Source organism: Anopheles stephensi, chromosome 2 (genome assembly GCF_013141755.1).
Source record: "Anopheles stephensi strain Indian chromosome 2, UCI_ANSTEP_V1.0, whole genome shotgun sequence".
Lineage (NCBI taxonomy): Eukaryota > Metazoa > Arthropoda > Insecta > Diptera > Culicidae > Anopheles > Anopheles stephensi.
The window spans coordinates 5449128-5471407 of NC_050202.1; the positions used below are offsets into that span (position 1 = coordinate 5449128).

Here is a 22280-nt window from a genome sequence, read left to right on the forward strand (position 1 = left end):
TGGAAGTACTCGACCGGGCTGTTTAAACACACGGGCCCAAACGTCAAACGTCATCCAACGAGCAGGGCGCGCACACATGGTTAACCTTCGTCTCCTGAACCCGTTCCTGAACAAAACGCGATATTACATTGCCGTGGTACAAGCAAGCCTCGATTTTCACGCTCGCCTCGCAAATTGTGTGTGTTTTTCCCCACGCCTGGTAAAATAAAGCCTTCGCAGTTGTACTTAATCGACGCCCACACCTCACAGTTGCCAAGTGTGCGTGTCCCGAAGCGAAAGCTGTGCGCATTACGTAAATAACAAGTCGGTAAAGATTGTTTTGAATATTCGCGTACAATCCTTGGCTCGGGAAGTCGGTCGGCGATTCCTTTCCATTGGGGCGAGCGTACGTCGGGTGCTTCCTGTACGCTTCACAGCCCACCCCTCAAACCAGCTATCTCGTGGCTGTGCAGTGCAGTGTGTTGTGAGATCGTCGATTTTGCCCGTGACCGATCCGGCAAGCACACAAGTGTGCACAGGAACCGGAATAATCGGGCCAGTAGTGTGTCGGTGAAGGGGGATTGATGCGGTTTCGTGACGGTAGGAGTGTGTCCGCAAGTGGTTAGCTAAAAACAGCTGCAGCGGCATTGGTGCAGGCAGCAGTAGCGCACCATCAACACGGATCCCCCGGATGTGCTGGTAGTGACTGCGAAAGTGCAACGCAAAACGGCGTGAAAATAGTTTACGAATACATTCCGGCATTCGCGGCAGTGATCGGTGGAAGGTGCGAGTTCCACGCAAAAGCTGCAAGACCGACGTGAAGGAAACCAGCATGAATCGAATGGTAATTTTTTTGTTTTGGTTTTTACGTCCTTCAAAGCAATCGCACCTCCCGGTCCGCCCAGGACCAGGTCCAGAGCATCTATCACCGGGTGCTGTCAAATTCGGCTCATGACCGGCAACTTTTAGCCTGCATGCTCCCGGTCGGAACAATTGTTTGCAATCTTTTTTTTCAGCGCTAAACGGCCGTAAAAATGTGCCGACAAGCTTTTGCCACTTTCGATGCCGCAAAGGTAGCATTTGTTTCATTCCAATATCCTTTGCATGGGATGGGAGTTTGCGGGAGGAAACAACATAACCAACAAAAAAGGCACTCGGGAGCGACTGTCACCTTTTGACAGTACGTGAGGGGAAAGGAGCAGATGTGTAGGGTGATGCAGGTTGTGAATCTAGTAGGCCGCTCTGGACAAGCTGAAATCTTTTGGGATGTCCTCTGGCACAAAATGCGTAGAATTGTAAAAATTCTTTGGTTTGTCGGAAATGGATCGAAGGTTTATTGTATGTAGATGTGTCCACATTTTCCCATAATAGTTTCAATTGTTTGAACAACTTTGTTCACCCAGCTTATTGCTTATTGCAAAACAGCCGGCTACTGCAAAAGAAGCTGGGTGGGTGTTGGTAAAATAAATTTGAACATTCCCCTCCAGACTACAAGTACACGAAAATAAGAAAAAATGCAATTTTATTGCTATATTAAACAGTAAAAAAAAAAACCATTTGAACATAATTGTTTTGTACGGTTTGCATAACTTGACGAGCGAGGTCCTCGTCGTAGCGTGCAACGTGTTTAGAAACACGTGGTAACGCCAGTAAACAGGTTGCACAGCATGCCATGCGTTTTTTGTTCTTAATGTTGTTCTTTTCTTTATACTGATTTCGTTTTTGCATTGGACTTCTGTTCCTTGAATATCTGGTTCGCTTATTTATAAGTACATTTGGTTTTTATTGAGTAAATTTGTTTTATTATTTATTAAATAATGAATGATTTGTACAAAATTTAATTAAAATTTGTATTATTTACAATATAAATATATGTTAGGGCGTTATTTACGAAGGATGACTGATGAAATAATCCTAAAAACTCATAGAAAAGTACTATAATCAATTCCGTTTTGCTTTCTCTTGTAGGCGCTGAAGAAGTCTTCCTACGGTATTGAAGAGGATGATGACGACGAGGAGGAAGAGGCCGACGACAAGGGAGGCGATTCAACTGACTCTGATTTCGACGACGATGAAGATCCGGACGAGATTGAAGTACCAGGTAAATATGTATACGCCTCGACCAACGGCCAGTAAATTATTCGCTGCTGATCAAATTATCAGTATTGTAAGGCCAGGATTCAAGCGATTGTAAATAGTATTAGTATATCTATTGGAACCACCGATCGGTCGTTAAATGTGTGTTGCACAGAGAACAGGATATGTTGTAATTCATCTCTCTGGCGCGAAAGCCCAGTCACGGTTATGTATATCTATGTTGTCAGCCAGAGTTGCATCGATGGAAACACCCAGAATGCATCGGTAAGACTTTCCCAGGATGGCAGGGAAATAGACGGAAGTGCAGAAAGAGAGATAGAGAGTGAAGCAATCGAAATCATCGCTAATGCGTACTAATAACTAACCGGTCATGCCCTGTGCACACACAGACGTACCGGGCCGCACCGGATAGGAATATATTTGTCCTTTGGCTTGTGTACAATGATAGCCGCTCGCATAGTTTATCCGCCCACTTGCAGCGGTGGCGCGGATTTTACAGGTTTATGTTTCCATGCTCGCCATATTATCTTCTATGGCGCGCGTGTGTACTTATACGACAGCCCGATTTTATGTATATATTATTGTGGCACACACACACACACACAGACACACACACGAATCGATTCAATTTTCTTGTGCGCCCACTCCAGCGCCTCTCTAATCGCCACGCTTTGCAGGACATCGTCAAGTGAGGCGCGCGATGTACGCGACCCATCCGATGCTCTGTCCGAAATCGTCCGGTGCTTGCCTGCTGCACGACTTAATGGGAATCCGTTTGGCGAATTTCTCACGAGCAACAAAACCTCGCAGCACATGGCAAAAGCAGGTGTGGGTGGTGGTGGTGGTGAGCGTCTTCGCTCGATACCGAAACCCGAAGCCCGAACCCTTTCGGTGAAAGATTCTTCTCGTCGCCCACACCAGCTCACCACCGCCGCTTGCTTCTGCAAAACCCAAAATACTCGCCCCCCCCCCCCCCTCTTTTGCATAAGTAGGCCTTCAATTCCTTCGTTTAAAGTTTGTCCTATTTGTTCACTCTTGCTAGCGTGGTGCTCTCTCTCTCTCTCTCTCTTCCGCCCATTCGATGCTGGGTGATTCTCCTAAGGATCGCGACAACCCTCACAACCCGCCGCGCTAAACCGTTGTCAAGAGGTGGCGGTGATATGATGGAGTGCGCTCCCCCCTCTTCCTTCGTTTAGAAAGTTTTCCTCCAACACTTTCGCACTATGGGGTGTGCCCCGGAACAGGGGAACATGGTGGATATCGAGATGTGTCCTCTCTATTATCGTTTTTAAGGCATAAGAAGGAGTAATCCTAAGTAATGATTGGGGTGGTCCGGTGGCCGATGCGATAACGGACCGGGGTTCAAATCCGATCTGGAGCGCGCCTCCCCGTACGTAGGGCTGACTACTGTACTCCGGGTAAAATGAAGTCACAGAAAGCTATAAATGGCAGGCCGAGACCGTTCGAGGTTCTTGGAATAATCGAACATGCCCGGGATATGGCAAATAAGTCAGGGTAACCCCTTTTTTCAATCGAGGGTGCTAAACTTTAATTTTGAATAAGCAGGAAAAATTGGTCTAAAATAGGATAAAGCGTATACTTATATATCTTTCTTCGGGTAGAATTGCCAGTCAGTATAAGTATAGAAAATTGTGTAGCTCTTCAGAAAACCCACAAAATTGTCTTATGACTGCTTCCGGCCCATAGTGCTTCTGGGCCGGGTGGGCTATCCTGTGGGCTATATGAATTGTGTTCGCGATTCTATCGCCCACCCCCCCTTCCCTAGCTCACGTCTCTAAACATCCGCTCGGCTAAAACGACGATGATTGAGTCCTGCGTGGTGTTTCCGCGGACGCGAGTAAGCAAATGGCGCGCGCGGTGCGTTAAGAAGCGAACCATCCTCTCAACCCTTTCGCCTCGTCTAATTGTGAAGCAAAGCGCCGAGATGGCTGTGGATGGGTGGGCCGTACCGCCGGTCGTGTTGGCAAAGGGCTCTGTTCGTTATTTGTGCGTTCGTCAGTTGAATTATTAGCTCGCATGTGTCAAGACGTGAAAGACGTGGTACCAACCGCCGCAGGTGCTGTCTACTCTTCTGACCGACCGAGCCTAAAATTATCGATTATTGTGCCTCCCTTGGTGGTGTGGTGTTCTTGAGTTCTTGAGCAGAGGCTTCCGCACTGCTACGCTAGAGTGGTGGTTGTTAGCTTCTTCAAGAAAAGGTACAAAAGTGTGGCTGCATTCAGGGGCAACATTGCTCCAACAATTTTATCCCAGTTTTCCCTACATAAAACCTCACCACTAACGCTTCTGTCTGTTTGCTTCTTGATTCTAGGCGGTGGGAAAGATCTTGCAACGGTTGCCACGCTAACGAAGAAGTACAAAACGGAAGCGGCCAGCAGTTCGAACGTCGTTGGCGCTACTGGATTGAACCGGATCGGTATGGCAGCGACCGGCATTAGCAAAACCGACCCACAGCCCCAACAGCCACAGCAGCAGCAGCACAAACAACAACCGGCGCAGCAGCAGCTGAACAAGATCAGCAACTTTGTGATGAAGCAACCTTCCAAAGATTCGATTGCGGCGGCAAGTGGTGGCACCGGCGGCTACAACACAACCGCCATGAAGCCAAGCGTCGGTGCAAGGTTAGGTGGGGTTGGTACGACACCGGGCACCGGTGGCAGTGGTGAGTAGTGTAATCGTTCACCCAGAATCTTAGTATATTTTGGAGAGCTGCGTGAGAGAGACGGAGGTGCCTTTTAAGAACCGACACGACAAAAAACAGAAAACAAAAAAACGTATCGGATGCGGTTAGGCGTGGGCATCCTGCTGCTGCCAGCCATAGCTTTAGTCGGATTAATTGCATTAATCTCTGGCTGGTTTCGCACAGGACGATGCACATGCTTTCTACACCTAATTTCATGCTTTGTTCGCTAACTTGCCCCGTCTTGTTTGTGTCTCGTTTTCTTCCATTCCCGTTCGCCGTCCGTCCATCGCTTTATCGAACATATTTCCTCGCGACTGGTCAACGAAAATCATCATCTTGCGTCGGTGTTTTGCTGGTGTACATAAATCCCAATCATTGCCCGCGTCGCGCACCCTCGCATGCTAATCTCGATGCATCGCGTTGCATAAATTATTTGTCCTTTCCCACCATATCCTTGCGCTCCTCCTGTACCTATTTACTTGCCCTCACTATGGAACCGGCATTATTCGGTGTCGCGGTGCAGTCGGTGAAGGACGAAAGATGTCCACGGCGGGCGGTGCTGGTCCATCGAGTGCATCTTCATCTTCTGCGTCGTCGTCGTCGTCGGTGGGTGGAAGTCAACATTGGGTGGTGGGTGGTGGTGGTGGTCCTAGCGGTGTCGGTCATACCAAGCCGATCGGGACGACGAAGGGCACGATGCAGTCGGCAGCTGTGGCAACGGTGACGACCGCGACAGTCGCTCCACCGATCACTGGAACGATACCCCCGGGAGCGACCAGCATACTGGGCGGCCTGGGAAGCTACTATCCACCGAGCATTGCCACTCTGCTGGCGCAGAGTAAGTTACCGGGCCCTTCCGGGTTACTGCGCCGGTGAAATGGTTCTGCCTTCTTTTTTTTCCTAGACCCTTACGTTGTTGAATGGATTGCGTTTTTTTTTTTGCTGTCCCCGTTTTCCCTTCTTCCTTTTGACACAATTCGAAGGGGTTATAGAATAATTGTCACGAGATGACCAAGATTGCTGATTTGAGCAAGCTTGTGTATTGGTTTTACACGAGTGTCTAAGTATATTTTTTCGTCCTTGCTTCATATAGTAGTGAAACATATTCTTTCGCTTATTGGCATGCATTATACATTTCTTTCTTTATCTGATTTACTGCGGGAAGGTTAGTGTTTCTGGATTTTATTTATTTGAATGATTGTTTTTCAGTTGTTTGATGGTTCACCGGAATTGTATCGAACATTGCATCGTCTAGTGGAAATCGATTCCAATGGTGTGAGACGTCTTCTCGTAGATTCGCTTTTGGGCGGGGAAACGGATGTGCGTTTGATGCGCATTTCCGGACACTAATCCTCGATCTGAATCTGAATGCAATTAAATGCAATCGGTGGCTGAACTGGCCAAGGAAGCTGGGTTTTACGCTGAAATGTGTCATCTTCTGTTCTACATTGCTACTTTATGCATGTGTGTGTGTGTTCCTTTCTCCTTTTTAGGTTTCTTTTTGACAGTTTTTACGGGTTTAGTTGTTTTGCGCTACTGTCCTCTTGTTTGGTTATTATTTCGTTATAAAGTAGATACATATTTAATGACATTGATTTATGTTTCTATCTCACTCACTTTTGTTTCTCTTCCCTCCAGTGGAAATGTCCGGCATGGGGTACGGTGGAAACTCATCGCTCGCCGGTGGTGGCGGCACCACCAGCACGATCGGTGCCGACAGCATGAACAAAATCATGACCAACCAGCTAATGTTGCAAAACCTGCAAGCGATGCTGGTGGCCAACCCGCACTACCTGACCAGCGGCATACCGACGCAATTGATCTCACAGATGGTGATGGCGGATCCCAGCAAGGTACAGTCCGTTGTTTTGTAGTTGGCACAGAAACCGTCGCCTTCCTGCACGTTAATGCTAATGCTTTGTTTGTTTGTTTGTTTGCAGCTGCAGTTGAACCAAATGCCCGAAGAGGAAGAAGCGGAGGACGAAGAGATGGGTGTGGCGGAAACGTACGCGGAATACTGGCCCGCAAAATGTAGGGTGCAAATCAAGCAAAACGGGTGGTTTTTGAGCTATGATTTGATTTCCTCCCCCTTCTTTCCACAATGCAGTGAAAATCGGTAAAAAGCATCCGGATCCGGTGGTGGAAACGGCTTCGCTATCTTCCGTGGAACCGAGCGACGTTTACTACCAGGTATCCATCCCCCCGGAGACGATCAACGGTGGGTTGTTGAGTGCGCTGCAGCTAGAATCGATAACGTACGCGAGCCAGGCCCACGCCCACCTACTGCCGGACGGTACGCGGGCCGGCTTTTTGATCGGCGACGGAGCGGGTGTTGGTAAGGGCCGCACGATCGCCGGCATTATCTACGAGAACTATCTGAAGGGGCGCAAAAAATCCATCTGGATATCGGTGTCGAACGATCTGCGGTACGATGCGGAACGGGATTTGCGGGACATTGGAGCGGGGAAAATCGAGGTGCTTGCACTGAACAAGGTAAATGATGAGGCTGAAAATCGATTATCAAACAGTACCAGCAGTGTATATTAATGTGGTATCGTTCTCTGTCCCTGCCCCCTCGCAGCTAAAGTATGCCAAAATTAACTCCTCCGTTAATCACAACGTCAAGAAGGGTGTTATATTCGGCACATACTCCGCCCTGATCGGGGAGTCGCAAAGCACGGCGGGAAAGTACAAGTCACGGTTGAAGCAGCTGCTCCAGTGGTGCGGCCCAGACTTTGATGGTGTGATCGTGTTTGACGAGTGTCACAAGGCGAAGAACTTGTGCCCGGTCGGGTCGAGCAAACCGACCAAAACGGGTCTGACGGCGTTGGAGCTGCAGAACAAGCTGCCGAAGGCGCGCGTAGTGTATGCGTCCGCTACGGGCGCGTCCGAGCCGCGCAACATGGCGTACATGGTGCGGTTGGGAATATGGGGCCAGGGAACGCCCTTTCCTTCGTTTAACGATTTTATACAGGCCGTTGAAAAGCGGTAAGTATAGTTGAGGGGATTTTTTGGTGTGTGTGTGTGTGTGTGTGGGCTGATTATTACCTTCCTTTTCCCGTTGTCGTATCAGTGGAGTCGGTGCGATGGAAATTGTGGCAATGGATATGAAGCAGCGTGGAATGTACATTGCCCGACAGCTCAGCTTCCACGGTGTAACGTTCAAGATAGAGGAGGTACCGCTGACGAAGGACTTTAAGCAGGTGTACGATGCGTCTGTTGAGCTGGTAAATATGTTCAAATCAAACGCGGCAACACCGAAGACTGCTACTTACAGCTGCCGTTCCCTTTTTTCGCCTGTACAGTGGGTGGAAGCGATGCAAAAGTTTACCGAAGCGGCAGAACTGATCGATGCCGAGAGCCGCATGAAGAAAACGATGTGGGGCCAGTTCTGGTCGGCGCATCAGCGTTTCTTCAAGTATCTGTGCATCGCGTCGAAGGTGAACCACGCCGTGAAGGTGGCCCGGGAAGCCATCAAGTACGGCAAGTGCGTCGTCATCGGGTTGCAATCGACCGGCGAAGCGCGCACGCTCGAGCAGCTCGAGCGTGACGATGGTGAGCTGAGCGATTTCGTTTCCACCGCCAAAGGTGTCCTGCAGTCGTTGGTGGAAAAACATTTCCCAGCGCCGGATCGAAACCGTATCAATCGGTTGCTGGGGTTGACGGAAAATCGTACCCAGCTGAACAGTATTCTGGACGATATTGCCCGTAGCAGGAAGGAGCAGGCTGCTGCCGCATCGTCGACCGGGCGGGACGCGAAACGTAAGCGGGCCGGAATGGCTGCAACGAAAGTGGCGGGCGTGCCAAAGACAAAGCGTTCCAGAAACGACGGTTCGTCGGACGAGGACGATGGTTCGTCGTCGGATGCGTCGTCGTCTGCTTCTTCGCCGAAACGGTCGAACGAATCGGACTTTCAACCGTCGGACAGTGAACCGGAAGAGAGCGACAACGACGACCACTACGACAGTGCTGCCAGCCAGAGCGACGAGTACAATCCATTCTTTACCGGGTCGGGCAGCGACGACGATGATCCGTGGGTGAGCAGCAAAACGAAATCGTCCGTTAGCAGATCGTCGAAGGTGAAGACGAAAGGTAAGTCTTCTACTGCTGCCGCTACTCCGATGGCGGTTGCTGCAACGGCCGCAAGGAAGAAACCGGTCAGCACGCAGGACAAGATACAGGCGCACCTGACGAAGAAGCAAACCGACACGAAGCCCACCACGATTCAGTCCAGCAACGGGTTCTCGATCCAGCTGGCCGGTGGTCCACCGCCCAAGGATGCCATCGAACGGGCGTGCCAGATGAAGGACGAGCTGTTGGCGAAGATAGAGCGTTTAGGCGATCGGCTTCCGGCCAACACGCTCGATCAGCTAATCGACGAGCTGGGCGGTCCGGAAAACGTTGCCGAAATGACGGGTCGCAAGGGGCGGGTGGTACAGAACGACGACGGTTCCATTCAGTACGAGTCGCGCTCGGAGCAGGACGTCCCGCTGGAAACGCTTAACATAACGGAAAAGCAACGCTTCATGGACGGCACCAAGGATGTGGCAATCATCTCCGAAGCAGCCTCGAGCGGTATTTCGCTGCAAAGCGACCGACGGGTTCGAAACCAGCGACGACGCGTACACATAACGCTCGAGCTGCCGTGGTCCGCCGACCGGGCAATTCAGCAGTTTGGCCGTACGCATCGCTCGAACCAGGTGAACGCACCCGAATACATGTTCCTTATCTCAGACCTGGCCGGTGAGCGGCGCTTCGCCTCAACCGTAGCCAAACGGCTCGAGTCGCTCGGTGCCCTCACGCACGGTGACCGGCGCGCGACTGAAACGCGCGATTTGTCGCAGTTTAACATCGACAACAAGTACGGCCGGACGGCGCTGGAGGCGGTGATGAAGACGATCATGGGTTACGAGGCACCGATCGTACCCCCGCCGGCCGACTATCAGGGCGATTTCTTCAAGGACGTGGCGGGCGCGCTCGTTGGCGTGGGTTTGATCGTCAACAGCGAACAGATGCCGGGCGTGCTGAGCCTGGACAAGGACTACAACAACATATCGAAGTTCCTCAACCGTATCCTCGGCATGCCGGTCGAGCTGCAGAACCGGCTGTTCAAATACTTTACCGACACCCTGGAGGCTACGATCGAGCAGGCGAAGAAGCGGGGCCGATTCGATTTGGGCATTTTAGGTACGTGAGGGGGGGGGGGGGTGGGGGACTGTTCGTTTCTTTTGTGCTTATCTGTGTGCGTTTTTCAATAGATCTTGGTGCAGCAGGCGAGAACGTGACACGCATCAAGCTGATCCGATTTGCCCGCAAACATTCTACCGGCATTGCGCCGACCGAGCTGCACGTCGTTAAGGTGGAGCGTGGCATGATCTGGCAGGAAGCAATCGACAAGTAAGTAGCTCTTCTCTTATCTTCAATTTTACTTGATTTTTGGTACAAAAAAAGGGTCCGTTTCTCCTTCACCACCCTCCAGATGGGCAGAACTCGGTGGCGAAAAGGAGGGTTTCTACATCTCGCAACATCCCCGCAACGGTAAGTACAACGTGATACTGGCAATCGAGATCGAGAATCCGGCCAAGAAGAAAACGCTGACCGGGGACCGGGATGCGAAGGGCAGGAAGGAGGCCACCCTGTTCCAGCTCTACCATCCCAACACGGGCCTCCAGTTCAAGCACGAGACGCTAGCCGAGCTGGAGAAAAAGTACAAAAAGGTGCTCAGCACGGAAGCGGAACCGCACTGGACGCAGCTGTACGACGCGTCGATCAACACCTGCTCGCACAGCTACTGGAAGGGCCAGTGTCGTAACGTTTCGCTCGGGCATGAGTGTGAGGTAAGGAAGCGCCAATTCTTTCCTTGAAAACGGGCATCCGCTAACACTCGGGGTTTTTTTCGTAGGTCGGTTTACGACGCCGTACGTACAGCGTGCTGTCCGGCTCGGTACTGGCCGTGTGGGCCCGGGTCGAGAATAGTTTGGCGGCGCGCATCGGCGCCCAGTCCCGGCTGCAGGTGATCCGGCTGAAGACGAAGGAAGGTGTGAAGATCGTCGGTACGCTCATTCCAAAGAACTGCGTCGAGCAGCTGGTAAAGGATCTGGCCACCGATTCCGAGAAGGTGGACGAGGTGATCTTTGACGATCAGTAAAGTTCGAATGTAAACCCATCACCCATGCTCAATGCTACTGATTCCGACAACGTCCGACGTGCGCCGGTTCCGCCGTTCTCTTGCTCGGGGAACTGAAAACGAGTGGAGATATTTCGCTTTTGTTTTCGATACAAGACAAAGCCGTGATCCTGCAAACGGTCGCAATCCACACACACACACACATTCAAAATAGAGTAGTCCGTCTTATGGTAGTGGTAAAACGCAAGATTCCCCAAGTTTAGTTTAGTAGCGACTGGTGTCCTTCGAAGAAGAACCTATTTTGCGTTGTAAAGTTTTTGTATAAATTATCCTAGTTTTAACAACGAACCCGAGCGTTGACACTTGAACCAGCTGGCCAGCACTTTAAGAACAAATGCGCCCGCCTTCGATCGTTTCACCGTATGTACTTCTGTCGTCGCCTGTCTGCCTGTAATGTTATCCCTACTTTCAGTGAGATCTACTAGCGATATCTCTCTCTCTCGTGCCCAATCGGAGAAGATAGCCAATAAAGGATTTAGTGAAAAAAAAACAACAACCACAACCGGAAACACCCCGAGCAATCCCTGAAATCATCCGCATGTAATCCTGTCTGAAGCCATGTAAGTAAGAGCGTTGTTTGGAACTCTACAATGGTGTAAAATTTATTGGAAATGGAGCTCGAACAAAAATGTCAACTGGCGGTGGCTGGCCAGACTAGAAAACGTTTGTCACGCGATCCTCATCTGCAAAATGCGCCCGACGTGGAAGTGCTGCTGCTCTGTGGGGGGTGTGTGTTGTCATGTGGTGGCTTTATCGTACAGCAGGATAATGTCCTCATCGGTACCGTTCGCTTTGCGCGCTTTGTCTAATGCTTGGTACGGAATGTAGCACACTTCTGCAGCGGAAAACAAAACAGAGAGGGATATTATTGGGTATTAAAGATAGCAAGCGTACGCTTTGAACCATTCCACTTACTGTCTTTGCAGGCAGGATTACGGTACATGAACTTCTGCAGTCGCTTGTTGTAGCCGCACAGAACTATGTAGTGGCCCATGTAGCTGGGCGTAATGCTTAGGCAGGAGCTACACGAAAGAGGCGTGTGAATGCGCGACTGGGAGCGTTTCGAACCCGTTCAGCTCAACCCACTTACCGTATCTCGCAAGGCAGCTTGTTGAATTTGCACAGGTCGCAGTACAGCAGCGAGGCACTGATGAGCAGTATAATGTTCCCGTACGCACCCAGGTGGTCGATCAGAAACCGATAGTTGACGGTGCACTGCTTCACGTCCACCCCGTTCTGCTCCGCGTAACGGAATTTGTTGTTTACCCTTAGCATATCCTACGGGGGGTTTGGAACGGGAAAAAGATAAGAAAACCACTGGCAACGTATGACGCATACAGTGGCGCGCTTACCAGTGTGTAGGATTTGTAGTAATCGTTCACGCGATGGTTCGGGTTTGCGCCGAGCGTTTTCGTGAGGTATTTGTGCGGTACATTAAAGTCCTTCAGCACGTAACACAGATCAATTGTCCATGTGCTGGAATTAGAGGAAGGGAGGGGGGGACGCTTAGAATAAGGGCTGTGGTGGTGGTGCTGAGACTCACCTTTTACCGAACTGGCCCTCGTCGCAGATCTGCTGAAACTGGGACAGAAACGTTTGTCGCTGTCGACGGTCCAGTACCATCAGGATGCATGCTAACCCACAGTCCCAATCGTACCGCTGGCTGAAGTGTACGAGCGGATGCTCAAGTATGTCCGGAACGTAGCCTGAAACGTCTGCGAAAAATTTAGAAAGTGCGCTAGAAGCGGAACGGGGACCACTTGCGCGCTGCACGCTTTACCTTCCATCGCGCTGGGCTCCACTATCAAACTGTGCTAATCTTTGGCCGTGTGGTGTTTCTATGCTTTGCATTAACCTGTTAACGTTGAAGGACGATAAAGACCGGCCCTGGATTGAGTGGTTTGGTGTTCGATAAGCAAAACTAGATAGAAACAGAACGGGGAGGCTTCGTTATCATTGATATCGTAATCGAACTGGAACGATGATTGTGATGGGTGTCGTCCACATACCTGACGATGGGAGTGTGCAGTGTTGGAGAGAGCTTTACCAGGGTAAATATTGGATATTGCGAAGGTCACACACCGTGCGCCATGATGCATTATGAATGGCCTCGATATTTTCCTTTCACGACCATTCCGGACACCGTTTTACCCGTTTTGGTAGAGAGCAAACCACTAGCCATGAAAAGCAATTCGTCCGAAGCGTAGCGTTTGTTTTGATGCAAATCGTATCGTTCGCCAGCTGTCACTGGATTGGCTTCGGATTGTCAAAGTTCGGGAGAAAATGAGAGAGAGAGAGAGAAAAAAAAGGAATTCGGCAAATCTGCTCGAAAGAGAAACAAAACTGCTCGAAACACGTTGTGATGGGGGATTTTTTTAATTTTTTAGTATGTTTTTTTCTTTTTATTGCAAATTTGATGTAGTGATATGCTTTCAAAGCGCGTTAAGTGTCTAAAATTGTGTTTCGTTCAATATTTACACTTTCAACTCTTTCTCTTTGTATGCTTTCCCACATTCGAGCAGCAGGTTGGCAACACTGTACTTAAAATTTCTCAAATTTGAGCGCGAATTTGAAGACGATTGAAAGTGAGCACGTGCTCGATGCTTTTGGGTTCTTATACCTTCAATTTAATCTAAATTTGGCACTCCACAACAAGATTGCAGCCAGTTGAAGTTTTTTCAATGCAGTTATGAGTTTATCTGCGTATCCATTCGTATTTCAGATGTGTATCGATGCCCGTTGACCGCAAATATCGTTTCCGGACAGCGTGAGACTTTTGCTCCTGTTCGGGTCATGGATAATAGAAACGCAGCAAAAAGTGTCTACATTTTCATGAGACAAGATGTGCTGCTTAAGAAAGCCAAACCCGTCTGGAAAAGAGACGACGAAACGTTTTGGAGGAATAAAAATAAATTGATTCCGTTGTTGTTTCCATTTTCCACGTTGTGTGAGGCAATTATTTTATTGGTTTTAGTTGTCGTTTACCGTGACCATGGAGCAGAATGGTGCTGGGGATAGTGTGTATCGAATGCCGGCTGCCGTGTCGGGAGCATACGTGGCCGTCCGAACGAGCCATCCGAGTCCGCTTCCGACCCCGAGAAACACCGGGCACTGGATGGTGGCGGTTTCTTGTGGCGCCGAGATGGTTTGATTCAATTTCCTGTCGATAGCGAAGTCGGAAGCCTTTCGAAGCCACGGTTGAAGCGGCACAGCCAATGTCCTGCTGGGTGCGCTGGGGTGGTGGTGATGGTCACCATCCTTAAGAGCGCGTCATACCCCGGATGCGGATGTCGCCGTCCACCGGCCGTGTTCGCCAGCTGCCGCGACGTCCTGCAGCGGGAATTGATTTTTTCCTTCGCTTGTGGTGCTGCTGCCGTGTTATTTTGTCAATCGCAACATCACCATCCACCACGGGCAGCGGTGATGCAACCACAGGCACTCGATTGCTTTCCATCCACCGGGCAGGGCGTGTGGGTTGGGTGGGTGGGACGCGTTTGTTCACACGACGCCACCACTGATCTGTTTGCGGCGTGAAAACAAAATCAATTTAAAGCGCGTCCGCTCGCAAAACACCACCACCAATCCGCCGTCCGGTGTCCTGGCTGCACTCAATAAAAACAATATCTTTATCTCGACCGATGCCATTACACGACTGAATTTATCTATTTTTGATAGACATTACTGGATGGGGAAAATTCGCAACAACAACAAAAAAAAAAAAAACCACCCTCGGCACGTACGTAGTTTGCCACCGCTCGTGAATCGAAGATGGACGGCGGATAAGCCGCACCGTGGTGGAATGGTTGTGTAATAAATTTGAAACTGCATATAAATTATCAAAAGCAAATAATTCGACTAACCTGAGCACGGAGTTAAGTGCCTTTGTTGCTGTGGTTAGCCTTATGGTTTATACGAGTGTGTGTGTGTGTGAGAGAGAGAGAGAACAAAGGACATTTTTACCGGAAAAAACAGGGGATCAATTTGCTGATGCCATCTATCACACGGTGCATTAATTATGTTGAGTGCTGCAGCCTTAAAATATAATGTCTCCTCATTACTTAACAGCACACAAAGCTGCTTCAATCCGCGTTGCATTTTATTAAAATTGTTCAAATATTAAGTCGATCTTGTCTGTGCCGGGGAAGCAAGGTACTCGAATGCCACACTCGGTCACACTCATTTCGTATTCCACCATTTTAGCTTGCGCTGTTGCAAAACGAAAGGCTATTAGACAGACTACCTGCAGTACAAATGATCGAAATTGATTAAATATTGCATGCCCGGGGACAAACAGGGGACAAAACATTGACCATGGCACGTTTCTAGATTAATTGCTCCGGTGAGTAGCAAAAGATTTCCAAAATTCACCATCACCAGTCGCGTCCGGGACCGGGAATCCGTATACACTGCAGTTCCTGGTTTTGCTATTGGGAAAAGTTTTGCCCGGAAGTTTGCATGAATAGTTTATCCGATTTCTATGATGGATTTTGTTGGCGGCTCTCCGGTTGAACGCTTCTTGATGTGACTGTGTGGCGAATGCTTGCCACTAATCTCCAGCGGGACGCTTTTTTAAAAAATGGGTTAAAAATTTAACTTAATAAAAAAAGATGGTTGTCCATTTGGTTGTTCACCAACCAGGGGAGGGTGGGGGGGGGGGGGGGGGGGGGGCAGTACAACCGGAGCATTTGGAGAGCGCACCCGATGAAAAGCCATTTCGATGCCCGAGCCCCATTTAATTGATTCCATTTGCATAATTTATTGAAATTTATTTGTAAATTATAATTAGCAAACACTAATAATATCCCTGTACGGGACGACGGCCGGGGAACGGTACGCAATATCCACATTATAATTGGACACAATTCCCTCGTGACAGAACCGGGTGCTTCGACGGATGGAGCGAACAGCGGACAATGATGTACGATTCAGTTCAACACTGTTTTCACACATCAAAACAGATCATCATCACCGGGCATAGCCACTCGTTACAGGAGATGAATGTATTTGTGTGAGAGTGTTTTTTTTATTGTTGTCGCCTTCCTCACACAAACACCTTGCCCTAATCCCTGCATCCCCCGTTTCCAAAGCTACACGATCAAACAGATCAAATGTGTCGCAAGAAGAACAAAACTGGTGGGAAGCACACGGGGCAGGCTTAAAAATTGGAGAACCATTTTCCAATTTAATTAATTCTGCGAGATTGTAATTCGCAACCTGTTCGAACTCCGTGTCCCAGCGGGGGAATTCGTCAGCTAGAAATGGGCCTGGAGGGAAGAACCCTTACTAGGTCTTGCTGGCTTTGGATACATTGTAACGGGTGGAATTGGCAACAGAACGGGACAGGTGAGGGCTAGAATGAAGTGAGATGTTTTATTTATTTATTAATGCAAAAATCTAGCTATATTTAAATAAATCAACAAGAATCTCATATTTACCCGACAGATTGTTGAATCTCAAAAGTAATTAAAAATACCTTCAAAATAGGCTTTAAGCTCAAAATAACCCAATTAAAAAGCCTGTAAAAAACTGTCAAAAAATAGTTACCATTAAAGATCAAATGTAAAGTAAATTTATTTATTTAATCAAAAACTTGTATTTCATTCCGATAAATGTAACCTCAGAAAGCTTAAAGGAAGCTCTGTCAAACAAATAGTGTACATGTGGACAAACGTCAAATGAGCGCAAAGTTTTCATTCCCTAATTCAATACTTGAACGGTTGACTGTTTTGGGTTAGATTTTTTTTTTTGGTGCAAATTTCCTCACCTATTCTCGCAGCGAAAACGCGAACGGAAAGCCCTCAGAATGTTGTACAAAATCCTCCATTCTTCCAACGAACAAACTCGCCCATCTCCGCTCGCTTTAGTTCGTAAGAAGATCAACAGTTTGTTTTGAAAGCTCGTTGGTGAAATTGTTGCCATTGCACACGAAACGGCCATCGAGCAGCCGGTTCGGGTGTGTGTATTTGCATAAGAGCGTAGCACCGTGCGAAGGGTTTTAGCTTCAACAAAACAACCCAATCGCTGATACACTGCTTTGAGTGTTGGTGGATAATGGGTGGAAACCACCTCCCAGACTTGCTCCACACACTGTGCTGTCGTCGAGTATCAATGGTCGTAAGTGGCAATTGACTTTGAACAACTATTTTCCCATTCCCGGGCGTCCTCGTACTGATAGCGTCGAGGCGTCGAATCAGCTTCAGGTAGGGGAGAAGCGTTATTCGGCACAAAAGACGAACTGGATACTGGCTATCGGCATAGGGTTAGGACATTCGTACGTGCGCCAGATCTAATCAAATGGGTAGCTTAAAATGTGCCTCGCTACCTCGCTATCTTGCCCCAAATCCATCAAAGACATCTCCAGAGAGTCCCCGCTCGGGTGCCAACAGCCGGGACAGCTGAGAGGTGATGTTGTGAAACTGACGAAAATAAATTTCTGTCCAGTGTGGCAGTAGTTCTGCTTTGTATTGGAGCCGAGCTCTAGGAGCTAAGCGCCCAAACGACACTCCGATGCACTCTCAATGGGGTTTTTGGGCAAGCTTTTTCTCTTTGATCCCGCACTTGAAGAGCTGCTACTAGTTTGAATGATTTATGTGTTTACACCGCTTTACTGATTCGAGCGATGGACAGAATTTGGGTTGAAGTGCTGACATTTCCATGCTAATGATGTCAACTGTGGTCTGTATGAAGAGGCCATTTTGATCGTAATATAAGATGGTTTTGTACTGTGAAGCAGTGGTTTATTAAGTTCACTGGAATACATCCTAACGTCTCATGGAACACACCCCGAGAGTGTAAGGCTCTACCACGTCTCATCTGTCCCTGTGGACGGCATAAAAGGACTTTGCAGACTGAGCCGTCCGGTGCCATTCTCATGACATGATCAACCCACCGGAGCATGACGAAACTACGAGAGTTCGTACGATGGCAGGATAACCGTACAGCTCGTGGGCCTCGTCGTGATTCTCGTTTTTCTCTCGGAAGCGGCTATAAGGACTCCATGTCCATGAAGCGTAAGTGAGAACTGGGTTAGGTGATAATATAACATGATGTAAGCCGTCGTTCCACTTCCAGGCATGTCCGTTGACCAAGAAAAACTTTTGCTTAATTATTTTTTTCTTGGGATTATATTATACTTGTAGGGATATTTTTCTGAAAAAGCCGAGCTTAAACAAACGTTGGTTTTACGAGAAGAAAAATCAAACTATTATTAAAATTATTACACTTAGTCTTGAGGCAATTTCTTTTCGTATTTCCGATGGTAGCTTCTTACGACCATCCGAAGCTGCATGATACAATTTGCTGCATTTTGCCTGTTGTATCCAGCACAATGAGACACCTTCCCCTCACAATAGCTGTAGGCACGCGCTCTGAGAAAGTCGGCTCACCTCTCCACGCGAATTCGCACGTGCTGGGAAAATGGCAGCCAGCGTGGTTTTCTTAAGCGTGAGACCCCGTGAACCTTTTGTGCTCTCCACACTCTGCGTTTCCCCAGCTGGATGTCGCGTTGGCTACCACAACACAGCAGGCGCATGTACAAACAAACCCCTTCCCAATCGGGAGGTTTTTTTTGTGTCCATCCATGGGGAAGTGTCCGTTCCCATGCTGACCGGTGTTCCCGTTTTTTTTTTTGTTGCTCCTGCGCTGGGTGCTGGGAGATCCCTTTTGTAGTGCGACTTGAGTACATAAAAATTAATGCTCTTTCACACGGGACTCAAAACAATGGTGTCGTAACGAGATTTGTCGAGCGGGTTGACGATATGATCTGGCTGGATGGCTTAAGGGGCAGATAGAGATTACATCAGTGTGACCTTCGGTGGTGTTTCGATTGCAATCATCGTCTGCTTCAAAACCCACTGGTTGACCTTATTAGCGCGGCACACGCGGTGAGCCAGCTGTAACCAGCGCCGTAAGACACTTTAATTAATATCCGACAATAATTGCGACCGGGCACCGGGTGACACATGTCACTAACGGGCACTGGTTTTTGGGGTATGTAACAGCATGATCGTTTGATTAAAGAAATGGGTTTGTGCTTTCGCTAAGAATGGTGCTATGGCCTTCGGAATGTATGACATGGGTGCTGCTCGCTCCATACACGCTATCTGATACGTCGTCTTCGTGGTATTAGACAACTTCGGCGAAGAGTATTTTCTTTGTTCCACGAATCCAATATCGTATAGTAGCTCTTGCTTAGCGACTGTCCCTCCCTCTAGCAGTTATCAGGGAAAAATTAGAAACTAATAAATAAATTTGAAAAACGCACGCCAATGCTTTGCGAAAAAGGTTTTCAGAGGGAAAAAAGGTTTCTTCTATTTTAAATACCGTAACAAATAACACGCTTACCCGTGATCGGATGCGTTCCCGAGCTACTCTTCGCCTGCACACTCCCGGATAAGTGCAATAAACTTGGCTCGGAAAAGCTTTTTATGAAGCTTTTATCAGTGGGTTAAAGAATTCCCAGAGCACAGACAAAAAAAAAAAAAAACCGAAACCTCTGTACCGCAAACAGCACAGATCCGTATCAAACGAAGCTTGCTGCCTGGAAGCTTTCTCCACATTGGCTCCATAAATCCCAAGCCCCGGGAACAGACACACACACACACATTCCGGGCTATCCCGGGTTGGGTCACATTCCAACTCCCGGGCCGTGGGTGTGTGTCGTGTGTGCCGCTTCGGGCTAATGGAATTTTTCCTACCACACATTCCGAGTGTGTATACGAGTGGCCCAATGGTGCGGTTACCTACGGGCATTCGTCCCCTCCACCCCCCCCCCCACCGACACCGGTCCGGCCCGTCCGGTGCGATTATGCAAGCACGGGGCACATAAATAACGCATGTGGTGTCCCCATCACGCTGGCTGGGCCGGGCTGGGCCGGAGGAGTTTCCCGCTGGGACGCCTCGATGATCGGATGTCGGAGTTGGAGTGCTGCCCGGCCATAAGTATCGATGCTTCTTGGAACATACAGACAAAATAGCTCGCGGCAGGATTAAATTGCAATCGATTGCAATCGAGACCGTGGGGCAGGAGGGGGGAGGCCGGTGTGGATGGCCGCCAGTGTGAAATGGTAGCCCTCTGCTACTACTACGCACTCGGAATGCGCTCGGTACCGCACACAATCTCGGTTCGGGGAGGATTTTTTTTCTTCCGTTATTAGGAAATTAATCAAGAACCGTGCATGATGAATGGAAAATTGAACAGATAATGGAAGATGAGCTTTCCAGGAATAAAGGCAAACGTTTTTGTAAAGTAGCCTGATCCTGGTTAAGGTGCTAATTCCCGGCGTGCGTCGGCTGTGGGATCGAAACACAGCACATGCACCTGAAAAATACCTGGAATGTACAGATTTGTTTTAATATAGAATGGGATTAAAGAGAAAACTCTATCAGCTATTAAAAGGCTTGTTTTCATCATGATCCCTTATGAGCTTTTTCTGTATTTTTTAAAGTTGAGTTAAAGTTTAAAGGACGTTGTTTAAAACTACATTAGTTATTTTTTTTAATAGTGTGTGAGATGCTTTTTAATAGTTATAATGTGAGCACTAGTAATTGATTGATAATTGTTGATAATAATTGTATAGCAATATTAAGGCCACAGCCCGAGGCGCTCGATAAGGCGCTTGGGTCTGAAAAACGGCCACAGAGATGCTCCCAAACTTTCGATTTTATTAATTTTAGCCAAACGAAAAAAAAATCATGTATTTTTCCAAATCTTGTTCTTTCACATATTAAATAATTATTCCGCAATATTATCCAGCGGCGCCTTGCAAAAAATTGTTTTTAATGAATATCGATGGAGGCGCCCAGTACTTGAACGAGGTAACGGAATAATGGGGTGTGTGAAGACTGAAGTTACCAAAATTAAACTTTGAGCTGATATCAGTGGCAGTGTCGAGCAGCTAACGAATAGTTGCAAGACAAGTTTTCCTAATTTTTAGATGCGGCCATCTTGTTTTACGCCAATTGCTCGGTCTTTCTCCCATAAACTGGTTTGCTGTTCATTCCCGAATGCTTTCCGTATAAATAAAATGTGACTGTCTATTAAAATTGAGCAAAATATCACAAATAAAACGAGCAGTAAGACAAATTTCCTGGGAAGGAGCGTATCGCTTGGAGTGGATGAAATTTTGAACTCTCGGACAAAACACTTCCACGGGATGGGTCACGGGAGCGATCCGGTCCATTCTTAAGAATGCATCTTGACAACAGGAGTGTTCTTTAGCTGGGCCGTAAGAAGAAGCAAAAGAAAGGTAATAAATTCCAATTCATTTGAGGCTTAACTTTGCTTTTTGAACAGGCACCCCAGGACGGGAGCCTCCTTTCCAGGGCCGGTGAAAGGTAAATAAAGCGTTCAATCTAGCCCCACTGGCAAAGGCCTGAGCGCACCACTTGAGCGCCTTTTTATTTTTCCTATCCATTCCCCTCCTCCCTTTGCTCCACCAACCCCTCTTCATCATTACTAATGGCAATGCGAAGGAACGAAGGAAATCCATATACTACTTGAGCCTCGTCTCGGGTCGTTCTGTTGCACCGATTTCGTTCTGTCGTTGGTCGCTGACCCACGGGTACGGTGGCCGGGGGAAGCTAAGTACTTTCGGTGGGGTGGAGGTCAACTTTTGGAGAATCGGGAGTGGGTGTCGTCGTTTGCGGGTAAGTTAGTGCGGTGTAAGTTCCCGGGGGCTTGAGGTCTGCAAAATGGACCGCTCGTGTGGTTTTGATGATGCTGGGACGGACACACTTTTCTGCCGATGGCTTCCCAAAGTCCCACGGTCCGCAAGGGGGACACATGATGACGAACATTTTTGGACCTTCGAATGGTGCGGGATTGGGGCGAAGCATTATGTGCAACGGTCGGTTCCATGTGTTCCGGTGCGGTTGAAGTTGGTGCAGTCGGTTCGGTGGTGAGCTTAGAGCTTTTGTCAACTCCACTACTCTGAATGATCAAAATCGCAGCATAAAGTTGGCCGACCGGTCCGGCCGAGATCGTACATCAAACGAACGACTGGGTGGGAAAGGGGAAGGTGGGGAGAACTGGCCCCGAACTGGCCAAACCGGAAGGGCGTGCAGTAATTTAATGATGGTTTTATTTGCTTTTAATTTATCGCTTTTATGTTCAGCTTAGCGGCATGGTAATGGCGGTGGCCATGTACGTCTGTGTGTAATGAATTTGTGTGTGTGTGTGTGTGTGTGTGTGTGTGGATGCGGACAAACGGAGTGCATGGTTCGTTTCCCTATGCGTTTTTTTTTCGTCAATGCTATACGATGTCCAGTAATCATTACTTAATGAGATAACGTTCATCCTCATCATTGTCGTGG

At 48.5% G+C, this 22280-nt stretch overlaps 2 protein-coding genes across 5 annotated transcripts; one reads left to right on the forward strand and one right to left on the reverse strand.

Annotated features, from left to right (window-relative positions):
- Positions 1-55: 55 nt before the first annotated feature.
- LOC118508215 (protein strawberry notch) lies at positions 56-11457 on the forward strand. The gene is made up of 12 exons (XM_036047796.1): positions 56-823; positions 1948-2080; positions 4409-4759; positions 6419-6633; positions 6721-6811; positions 6888-7273; positions 7362-7768; positions 7854-8007; positions 8086-9967; positions 10039-10177; positions 10260-10617; positions 10683-11457. Exons 1-12 carry the CDS (start codon positions 812-814, stop codon positions 10926-10928), a joined length of 4374 nt encoding a protein of 1457 aa, XP_035903689.1. The 5' UTR covers positions 56-811; the 3' UTR covers positions 10929-11457.
- Positions 11458-11543: 86 nt separating this feature from the next.
- On the reverse strand, positions 11544-13212 carry LOC118508218 (protein GUCD1). 4 transcript variants are annotated; one of them, XM_036047806.1, is made up of 7 exons: positions 12977-13212; positions 12748-12888; positions 12511-12673; positions 12320-12443; positions 12058-12245; positions 11883-11989; positions 11544-11802 (listed from the first exon to the last, which is right to left on the reverse strand). In XM_036047806.1, exons 2-7 carry the CDS (start codon positions 12752-12754, stop codon positions 11705-11707), a joined length of 687 nt encoding a protein of 228 aa, XP_035903699.1. In that variant the 5' UTR covers positions 12755-12888; positions 12977-13212; the 3' UTR covers positions 11544-11704. The 4 variants fall into 4 exon arrangements, with proteins under 4 accessions (XP_035903699.1, XP_035903697.1, XP_035903700.1 ...); XM_036047804.1 differs by having other exon boundaries at positions 12511-12682; XM_036047807.1 differs by having other exon boundaries at positions 12748-12854; positions 12977-13207.
- Between the last annotated feature and the right edge of the window lie 9068 nt (positions 13213-22280).

Bases quoted from the DNA above. Each gene is read 5' to 3' on its own strand.
- LOC118508215 (XM_036047796.1), top strand. The intron at 9,968-10,038 runs GTACGTGAGGGG...GTTTTTCAATAG, and splicing joins ATTCGATTTGGGCATTTTAG to ATCTTGGTGCAGCAGGCGAG. The intron at 10,178-10,259 runs GTAAGTAGCTCT...ACCACCCTCCAG, and splicing joins TGGCAGGAAGCAATCGACAA to ATGGGCAGAACTCGGTGGCG.
- LOC118508218 (XM_036047804.1), bottom strand. The intron at 12,246-12,319 runs GTAAGCGCGCCA...AACCCCCCGTAG, and splicing joins ACTACAAATCCTACACACTG to GATATGCTAAGGGTAAACAA. The intron at 11,990-12,057 runs GTAAGTGGGTTG...TCTTTCGTGTAG, and splicing joins AAGCTGCCTTGCGAGATACG to CTCCTGCCTAAGCATTACGC.